Source organism: Etheostoma spectabile, chromosome 1, assembly GCF_008692095.1.
Source record: "Etheostoma spectabile isolate EspeVRDwgs_2016 chromosome 1, UIUC_Espe_1.0, whole genome shotgun sequence".
Classification (NCBI taxonomy): Eukaryota; Metazoa; Chordata; class Actinopteri; order Perciformes; family Percidae; genus Etheostoma; species Etheostoma spectabile.
In genome coordinates, this window is record NC_045733.1 from 20268184 (window position 1) to 20278629 (window position 10446).

The following is a 10446-nucleotide window of genomic DNA, read 5'->3' on the forward strand; positions in this document are numbered from 1 at the left end:
GCAGCATTAAGCCAAAATATGGTCCCACCGGACCTCTGGACACACTTAAGGACACATTTGACATTGGTGATAATTTTTGACCAACTGCACTGTGTGTCTAAAGAATCAACAAATGAATTAAAGAATCACTCTACGTTATGATGCTAAACATTAATCCGAGTGAGAATTTAAAATAATGGAATTAAGTAAAAATATAAAAAATATAAACCTAATGAGATATCTCCTTTCCCATTTAAATCCAGTTGGGACATTTACAGAAACTTTACGTCACAACTAGACAATGATAACATCATTTTTTTTATTGTTAGAAAACATGGTGTCTACAGGCCGGTATAAAAATAAAAAAATAAAAAAATAAATGTTACTGACAACTAACACCTAGATGTAGTACTAATAATAGTAATAGAGAGGTCTGTACAATGTGTGTGTGTGTGTGTGTGTGTGTGTGTGTGTGTGTGTGTGTGTGTGTGTGTGTGTGTGGTGTGTGTGTGTGTGTGTGTGTGTGGTGTGTGTGTGTGTGTGTGTGGATTGTGTTAGGAGGGAACCCAGATGTTGCCGTGTGTGTCAGGAGCCTGGCTGTACGGAATGTTCCAGATCCAAGGCTGATCTGAAAACACAGAAAGAAAAAAATGTCAGTAAAATGAAATGCAAATACATGGTTTGATAAACAGAAAGGACATTACATTGGACAAAATGGCGGCGTTAATGCCTGCTGCAGTGTCTTCGTCCACTGTCCAGGTGAAAGAAAAGGCCCCACTCAGGGCTGAATACCTTAGCAGTCTCTCAGAGATCCTATCAATGTTAGCTCTACTCATCTGCCACGAAGAAACTGGATTGGATGGCTCTGGCTTCAGAAATAATCTATATGATGAGAATGTTCATTTCTGGAATAATTACAGAATAAGTACTAGAATGTTTTACCAAGATATGGCTTAGTGACACTCCAACCCTGTCTTTACTGGAGCCAAGAAATACAATGACTTACAACGACACAAATGAGCATAGCAGACAACTAGTGACCATGAGATTTACAGTGCGGCTGCTTTTCAGCTTCTCTGGAAACTCCACTCTGGAAACCAGCAGTCAAGTACTGCAGTCAAGTACTGCAGTCAAGTACTATTAATTCATTCAACCTCATTGGTAGAATTATTACGATGTGTGTACTGCTACTACTATTGACGCTGAACAGAACGTACGATAAAGTGCCAATTAGGCAGAGTTCTCCTCCGATATGTCAATTCCAAAAGAACACTTTCTAATAATGATGATGATAAAGGATTTTGTTAAAATGTGCTATTTATTAGCAAACTACATTTTTAACCCAGCAGAGGGAGTGTCTGATAACGTTTTGGGTGATATTGCCTTTTTTTGTGTTTTTTTTGTGAATCCAAAAAACATATAACCCACAAACTAATGATACAAGTACAAATCTTTATGAAGAATAAGCCACAACTCCTTGGACATGTTTCAGTTTTAAACAACAAAGGAGAGAATATATTACACAACAGCCACAACCTGAACACAAAACACAGCTTTTAGGACAAATATGAATGTTTTTTGGAATAAGTCGATGTGTTTTTTAAACCTCCGTACAGTTATGGTTTTAGAATCAACTCTTTTACCTAAATGTCACTAGATGTCACTCTAACTGCAGTTTTAGCAGTAAGCACGTGGTTTTACTGAGGTTTACTGAGTTCAGTGTAATGCTGAAACCAGACAAAAACCTAAAACAACTGAAAAATGTTTGTACTAACATTTTCCAAGATACATTAGTACAAACCATGTGGTATTTTAACCAGGTTACACCTGGGAGGACCCGATCTAAACTGCTGGTTAGAGGGAGACACACCACACACACACACACACACAACACACACACACACACACACACACACACACACACACACACACAACACACACACACACACACACACACACACACACACACACACTAAATCTCAACAAGATTGAAAAAACACACACGCTTCTGTACCTTCAGGAGAGTAGCAGGTGGGGGGGAGGTCAAATGGCACTGGGAAACCAGTGGAGGAGGAAGCAGGAGACGAATCTTTGTGAAGAGGGAATGTCTTCATGTTCTGGAAGGAGACAACCATCACACCACATATTATTCTGACTCCCAGCTCTGTTACTCTGCTGCTGTTTGTCCATGTGTGGTTCTTACAAAAGCAGCGGGCACGTAGAGGACTCCCAGCTCGTATGAGCGGACCATCACCTGAGTGTTGTTCTTCTCCAGTGCACCCCACGCTGCTTTGGACAGGTTGGCACTGAACACACACACACATACACACACATCATCTTTATTGTAAATAAGAAATGATCATCTAAATGTATATTCAGTGGGATGGGATCTGATCTGGGATCTGATCTGTTGAACACATTGCTGCTGCCCAAAATGACTGGCATGGACAGTGTTATCGGCTGACAGATTGATGAGAAACACATGCATGTTCCATTATTGATTATGTTTTACATCTAACACACAATATATTGCTAGTTACATAAAAGGAGGGCATTCAACTACAGAAGTCTGATCTGAATAATAAAAAACAAGAATGTAGAGTGTGAGTGACAATTTGGTGAAATTTCATCATAATTATTTTGAAGTAAAACACAACAAACTAGATTTCTGGTTTTGGGTAAACATTAATAGAACCATTTATTAATGAGTTACCACACCAGTTCCAGCAGTTTGCGCGCACACACACACACACACACACACACACACCTTGTGACGAGGAACCAGGCAAGCTGAGTGAAATCTGGTGATGTCCTCATATATGTCTTGATGTGGGGCATGGCATGACTTCTTCCTGTTGCATTTGCCTTCCAACGGCTACAAACACACACACACACACACACACACACACACACACACACACACACACACCACACACACACACACACACACACACACACAACACACACACACACACACACACACACACACACACACACACACACACACCCACCATCTGTTGAATTACACTTTAAGGAACAATGAATATAACCATATAAACTAAACTGTGACTCTGTAATGTTACATGTTGTTTTGGCCAACATGTGGCCAAAACAAATAGAAATGTATAATTATTATTTTTATGTAGGTCATTACCAAGATAAATCCATCTTGTCATATCATTTCTGAACAAATTTCAAATGTAACTTATGCAATATGAGTATTACAAATAAAAAAAAAGGAAGCTATCATGGGTTAGGCCAACAGGGTTCACAGAGGTGATTCATTTCATTTCACTTCATATATTTATTATACAGGAAAGTTAGAAAAAAAGTAACATTACATTACAATATAAAAACGGGCCTGACTCAGTTTAAAAACAGGTTTTCAGCAGGTTCCTGTTCTGCAGAAACATAAAACCTGGTTACAGAACGTCAAGACAGACATTAATACAAGACATCGATATATGTAAATAGAAGTACCAGTGAACCCTTACATTACATGACGACTGCGTTTTGATTTGTACGAGGGAACTTACTGGAAGAAGGAGTGGAGCCAGAGCTGTTTCTGAGCCGTCTGGATGCTGTAGGGTAGAGAGCCGCCCGCTGGAGGACAAAAGAGACAAACTACATGTCCCAACCAAATACACAGCAACCACTCAATGATCAAACCCCCGATCAGTCGAGCAATCAGTCCCACTTTAAATAAACACAACTAAGCAGAAGTGATCATGCTGAGACCAAAATGTACCTGCATTTAGTAACAGCTGTGACACATGACATAATAACAAATTCAATTTCCAAAAAAAACATTACTGACCTGGATAGCCTTCTAAACTGGTCCTCACATCTTCCACTGATGGATACACCTGTAAAAACCACTTGTTTTAGAAATTCATAACTCTATCATCTTAAAGTGAACCTATGTCATTTTAACTGAACTGTGGACTAGCCTTGCATTTACAGGATAATGGTTAGTACCAAGTTCAGCACAAATAGAGAAAACTCAGTAAACTGCTGTCAGTTACAGTGTTTTATTGCCAATGCATTCAACGTTGTATATGTACAAGGAAGAATGTTTTTTTCTTTTCTTCAAGAGTCACATAGTCTCACTGTAATTTATGAAATGAGTTCACTGTTCTATCTGTCTAAGACAGACTACATTACATACAAGGGATCAGTCAGTAGTGCCAACAGCATTCAACCAAGCATTATTGTGTCTGAAACACTTTACAAATTGGTTTTAGGCAATCAAATGTCCTGCAGGGGCAAACATGTGACCTCATCATGACTGTTCCATCATCCTGGGACATCCTCCTAATGTCTATTGTATTGTTTTGTCCTGTCTTTTTTCAAAGCATTAGAACGCTGCATCACAAAACAACAGACCAGGGCCACGTTCAGCCCCAACAAAACGTAGCAACACGTTTGTTTTAACTAAAACGGGGGTGCATTGAGCACGCTGTTGTGTGTCCAAGCCCTCGACTTTTTTATTAACACCAGTTTACAGACATGTCTCTGCTGATTGGGTATCACCTGACACAGCCAATAAACGAGAGACACACCCACCGAACATAGAAAACATCCCAAAGCAGTTGCCCACCGTTCCGAGGAGACATGTCGCTCAGCAGGGAAACCGTGCACACCGTTCTGAGATTGAACGTGCACTACATCAAGTTTGTGTTGGAGGAACATACCAAGTGCATGGGGGGGTCTGAGCGAAGAGAGGATTTCCCCAGCGTGGTCATCGTACGCTGAAATTCCCCTTTTAACCATTTGGTCTTATCCAATCCCATAGAGCCGATGCTGGAGAACTGGCCAATCACAGGCCACTTTTCCTCCCCGGCCACTGGGTCAGTGTGGTCGTACAACAGCTAATAAAAGAAGAAGAAGAAGAGAAGAAAGAGATCCCCGTCAGAGAACACTGGGATTTTCACAAAACAATTGTAAATGTTGTCATTGCCTTGTGAAACAACATTTATTTTTACATTACATTAGCAACATTTAGATACTTTGTCCAATTCACCTGGTTATTGGGCTAATGCTGAGCTGAAACTTGTTCATAATGGACTACGTACATGCAAGCAAATACCTGAGAGTGTTTTTTGGGGAAATACCTTTAAGTGATATGAGCAGTGTTGCTAAACAATCAGCCATGCAGCATTCAAAAAGAAAAATACTTTCTAGACCACCTACTACAAACAGTTTGAACTGTGCATTACTGATGACCATTTAAGTGTAAAAGTTGATTTTCACATTGCATCAAAATAAACTCAAACCATGACTATGAAAGGAAAGGAAATGCATATTTTTTTAAATGTATTTAAAATTGCACCCAGACCAGCTGTTCTTGCTGTGACTTAAAGACAACGGAGATCTCTGTACCTTCCTCAGCCTCAGGTGGCCCCAGCGCTCCATGTCTGAGCCAACATATCTCCCGGGGGTTGAGCCGACCAAATAAACCCTGATAATAGAAGATGGAGTTACTCGCTATGCAGATTTTATATTTACTTACAACGGAGTTACACGTTGTGGTTTACCTGGTCTCTGACAGGTCGTGCTCTTTGATTCGTTGGATCCACTCCTCGAGTTCTGGTGCGCGGTATGCTGCCAGGTACTCCAGCAGGTCCCTCTTGAAGAAGGTCGGCGACTCACCTGCGCTCTCGCTGCTGCCCTTTGGTAACCGTGGAAACAAGGGGCTCATCCACATTCTGGTTAGGAAATAATATATTCAGGGGAATTCCCAACCTTATATCCGGAGACAGTGCAACAAAGAAACTTTCTCAAGTTGGACTATCTCTTCTTTCACGTGGCTGTCCAAATGAAAACATTTCCATGGATAAATAAAGGTTTAAACATATAACCTACAGCAGACCAACTCACCCTTGTGTTTTCTGGTACCAGTCAGCTCTGATGAGGTTGGAGGTCAGAATGATGACTCTGAAGCCTTCCTCATACCACAACAACATCATCTTCCTGCACAAAGACACACAATGTTCTTCTTAACATGACAACAACACAGAGTTCACTCCAAGACCTTTCCTGTCTGGAATATAAGTCACCTCCTGCCAAATGGAAATACATGCATATTATTATTGTTATTGTATTGCCTAAAATGTGCAAAACCACTGACTGTTTCTGCATGGCAACACACATTAATGTTCAATCATTTCATAATGTATAGAGAGTTTAGAAATTTAGACATTTGGACTTTTCATAGCAGTAAAGGCTCAGGTATATTTAATAATATGATGGATAGCTTATAGGGACACATAAAAGGGAACAGAACCGTCATTCATTTTTTTGATACACCTGTGCTATTCCTGCTTTGACAAGTCCAAACGTCTGCTGTGAAAAGGGTGCTGGGCTCAACAAATCTACAAATGGTGTTGTGGTGTCTAGTGTTCATTATCTCTGAAAAGATATTTGGACTTCTTTAGCCCCGATAAAGCAGGTTATTACTTTGTTTTTGTCCAACTAGCTTAGATTAGAAACCCATGTGTAGCAAGATACAGTATATAGTTGTTGAGACATTTTCATTTAAAACCACAAATTTCAACTTTATGGTATTGTTGAAGGAAAAGGATCAGGGGATCACCATAGTGAAAAGATGACTCTTCTGGGGACATTGATTGTCTGGACACAATGTCATGGGCACTCAGGCTGGACAAAGTTCTGGACCTTGCAATCCATAAAGCTGCAACAACGTCCCAAACTGATCTGGGATGTGTGTACCAAAAACAAACAGGTATGATACCAGGCAGGAAAAGAAATGCTTACGTGTGGTGAGTTCCAAAAGCAATATCCAGTTTGGCCTGTGAGGGAAAGTCGCACAGATTAGTCTCGTTAACCTTAATACTCTCCTACTCCACAGATACGTCTTCATAATATCAGCCAAACTGCACTTCAGAGAGAGGCTGTTAGGGTGGTGGTAAACATGTACCTGGCAGAAGCGAATATGTGGAAAAGGCTGAGCTTGCTGCACCAGCCGGGCCTTGGCCTCCCGCTTATCTCCATGGACGATCAGAACTGGACGATCCCTGTGAACACAAGCCAAAAACCAAATGTTGAGACGTAGCATCCCTACGTTCCTCCACTTGCATGTACTTGTATTTGCCATTACTAGAGGGATTCATCTGTTACAGCAATTATTCATTTAAATGCCATTTCCCATATAATTAAATGTGTAGTGTATCACCTTCATTTGGTAACACAAACCTGTCACAAGAGAGCTGGTTAGAGATTTTTCAGATTTTCTCCAGTTTATTTATGAGAAAATATCACATACAGTAATACATTTGCAACCATATTACAAAGGCCATAATACAATAGAGCAGGGGTCTTCAACGTTTTCCAGGCCAAGGACCCCAAACTGATGGCAAGATGCAGTGGGGACCCCTAATAATATATATTGTATAAAATGTGTTAAATCAAACTGGTCCTATAGTGCCGTGTGTGCATTGATGACTGAAAGACATCTTCTGCCTCCATTTATCTGTTTACTACAGTGTGTTGAGTTCATGTTAATGTGGATTTAAAGACATTTCAATTAGTGGAAAAAATTGCAGGGGGGGGGGGGGAATATAAAAAAAAGTCTAATCAACCAAAACTTTCGCGCATGCGTACCCCGCGGACCCCCTAGGGGTCGCGGACCCCCTGTTGAAGACCCCTGCAATAGAGGGTGCTGCCATCGTATAATGTGGACATGAGCAGATTCCTACAAATAAGAACATTTTTTGGATTTGTTTATGATAATGTGATTTTAGCAAAAAAGAAGTAAAACTTACCTAAACTCTGGTGGGAACTGCTTCACCATCCAGGCAATATCAAAGCAGTAGTTAAACTATAAAGAAAGAGAGTATGCCTATATTAATAGAACCAATCCCCTCCAACCCTGGTGGGTAGATGTATACAGGAGTCGTCAGGAATGCTAACGGCTAGCTGTGAAATTGTACTTGTACTAAATGGTCATTATGCAATATGTCACAGCAATCCATCCAATAGTGACACCAACAGTGACACTGACAGACCGACACTGCCATGCTGCTAAAACAACAACACAGGACATTACTGACCTGAGCAGACTCTTTCAGGGTCCCAAATAATGGAGAGAGAATGTCTAGATGAAAGAAAAACTAAAGATTACTGGATATAATAGAATGGTTAAAAGAACTGGTAGCTGTACTCAGATCTACGTATGAGATCACTCTGCTGCCCTCTCGTTACAACTTCATAACAAAAAAGGGACCAACGTATTAACAAACAACCTGAAGCAAGCAAATGAGCCAGGTGAATGAATGAATAATGTCAGACACACTGCTCGTCTGGGACTTTAACTTGCAACCTTCTTATCAAAACTTCATAGTTATAATAACAAAACTGTCTGCACAAAATGTCATTCCATTAAACTCTTCTCACCTCTGATGTGCAGAGCTCCACTGTTGTACTTCCTGTCCAGGCCTGTGACTTTGTTGAGGTAAAACCTGTAGGTCTCATTTAGACAAGGAGTACTGGACTCAAAGAAGTCCTCTGGCTCGTCGATGTAGTAGAGCCGGCCGTGGGGGCTCGGAGGACGCTCGTTCTCCACCTTTGGTTTCTTTGTTTTAGGGCTCGGAGGTGACCTCTTTGGTAAGTTACTGAGGCTCTTCCCCTTCACATCTCCATCATCATCATCACTATCTGAGAGAGCCCAGCCTGGGCCGTCTGACACCTCTTTCTTCCGCTTTCCAGCCAATGACGGACTACTTTCATACTTCACTGGATTTAACTGGTGCGCTGCTGCTAACTGTCTCGCCTCAGAGCCAATAACGAGTGAGGACACAGGGGTGTTAGCTGGTTCCGGTTTGGGGCTGGGAGGAGAGGCAGACAGAGGGGAGCTGGGACTGGATACAGCAGGACGGTGGGCTTTAGATGTTCTAGTCCCAGAAAGAGGAAGATCGTCATTGTCATCATCATCATCGCTGCTGGAGATGGTCCACTTGCCATGTTGACTGTCCTGAGTCATGCCTGACCAGAAACACAGTGAAGTAAAGCTGGATGTTAGCAGGCTGAGCATTTAACAGGCCTGCTCTGAGAGATAGGACATGTAGCTCTCTACCAACACGCTGGTGATCTCCATCCCCGGTTAGAAACTAAAGGGTAGTTTGGAACTAAAAACAATCAGACAGGATGTCAGCACCTGGGTGCATCTGATCTATTTCGCATGGTCTATTTAGTGCAAAGTGCAAAGTCAATAACAGAGAACTTTGGGTTTATAAAATATGTCAACATTAACAACATGAGCATGCACAATAACATTAAAACATGCTTAGACGAAATGGTAAAAAAAAAATGTGCTAAATATGATGTATATTAATATAGAGTATTATAGAGTATTAAAGAGTATCACAGTAAACAACATGAGACAATAGAAGTCCTGCAATTTTCAAATAGGATAGGATGATGACATCATAATGAGCGGAAATAATGTGACATAACGGCAGCGCGTGGTATTTGCTTTACCGAGTCAGATGGTGGTCAGCCGTGCAGGTAGACGAGGTGGGGGGGGGGGAACGGAGAGTCTCCAGCGCTCCACCGCTAACAGCGCAGGAGGTGCATGAGGAACACGTGTCCGGGTCGAAACTCATTTTCCTTCCTTTCCTGTCGTTCCGCCACCACGGGATACAAATGTAGACTGTACAGTATATACTGTATTTATTTATTGATATTAATGGTCTGTGGATACAAACCGTTAACTGTATAAATAATAATCATAATAATCATTATAATCATTGTAATGATAATAAAGCATGCTTTATTAATCCCGCAAGGGGAAATTACAATTTCCACTCTGTTGTTATTACACACATTAAACACAGGCCTGAACTACACACACAGACAGCAGTTGGGGGTTCGGTGCCTTGCTCAAGAGCACCTCGGCAGTGCCCAGGAGGTGAACTGGAACCTCTCCAGCTACCGGTGCACCACCATACTCTGGTTTGTATAGGGACTTGAACCGGCGACCCTCCAGTTCCCTACTGACTGAGCTACTACCACCCCCAAATACTACAGTCATGTAAAATGAAAAATAAAATAGAAAATATACATAATGTATATTTTAAAAATTAATAATAAATTCAGTAATTCAATTATACTAAAACTAAACTATAAACAAATAAAAACCAAGCAGGGAACAGCAAATCGGTAACAGTTTAACAAATCAGGGCTAGTACACATGCATGACCATTAAAATATATATAATCAAATCAGTTCGTCTGGTAGTTTTGGTCTTTGATCATGTTTGTTTTGTTCAAACTTAGAGGAGGTTTTTTTCTGTCTTTCATTTCGATTATAACTAGCATCATAATGGAAAAGAAATAACATTTTTTGGGACACATTCAAATGAACTTCTGAATTCCGAAACCTTCACTGATAAATAGTATAAACAAAAAAGTATATGCTATATTTCATTATTTTAATCCAATGCATTAG

The 10446-nt window shown here is 40.7% G+C and overlaps 1 protein-coding gene across 3 annotated transcripts; it reads right to left on the minus strand.

Moving 5' to 3' along the window:
- Positions 1-219: 219 nt before the first annotated feature.
- Positions 220-9563, minus strand: tdp1 (tyrosyl-DNA phosphodiesterase 1). Of its 3 annotated transcripts, none has more exons than XM_032523490.1 (16): positions 9478-9563; positions 8395-8982; positions 8052-8095; positions 7764-7819; positions 6920-7016; positions 6757-6791; positions 5860-5952; positions 5517-5687; positions 5362-5440; positions 4674-4850; positions 3797-3845; positions 3516-3582; positions 2747-2854; positions 2183-2285; positions 1994-2096; positions 220-607 (listed from the first exon to the last, which is right to left on the minus strand). In XM_032523490.1, exons 2-16 carry the CDS (start codon positions 8978-8980, stop codon positions 534-536), a joined length of 1842 nt encoding a protein of 613 aa, XP_032379381.1. In that variant the 5' UTR covers positions 8981-8982; positions 9478-9563; the 3' UTR covers positions 220-533. The 3 variants fall into 3 exon arrangements, with proteins under 3 accessions (XP_032379381.1, XP_032379399.1, XP_032379389.1); XM_032523508.1 differs by lacking the exon at positions 9478-9563 and having other exon boundaries at positions 220-449; positions 530-607; positions 8395-8980; XM_032523498.1 differs by lacking the exon at positions 9478-9563 and having other exon boundaries at positions 220-455; positions 530-607; positions 8395-8980.
- Positions 9564-10446: the final 883 nt, after the last annotated feature.

Bases quoted from the DNA above. Each gene is read 5' to 3' on its own strand.
- tdp1 (XM_032523490.1), bottom strand. From the start codon at position 8,980: ATGACTCAGGACAGTCAACATGGCAAGTGGACCATCTCCAGCAGCGAT. The intron at 2,855-3,515 runs GTAAGTTCCCTC...GTGTGTTTGTAG, and splicing joins TGGCTCCACTCCTTCTTCCA to CCGTTGGAAGGCAAATGCAA. The intron at 2,097-2,182 runs GTAAGAACCACA...GTCTCCTTCCAG, and splicing joins TCTACGTGCCCGCTGCTTTT to AACATGAAGACATTCCCTCT.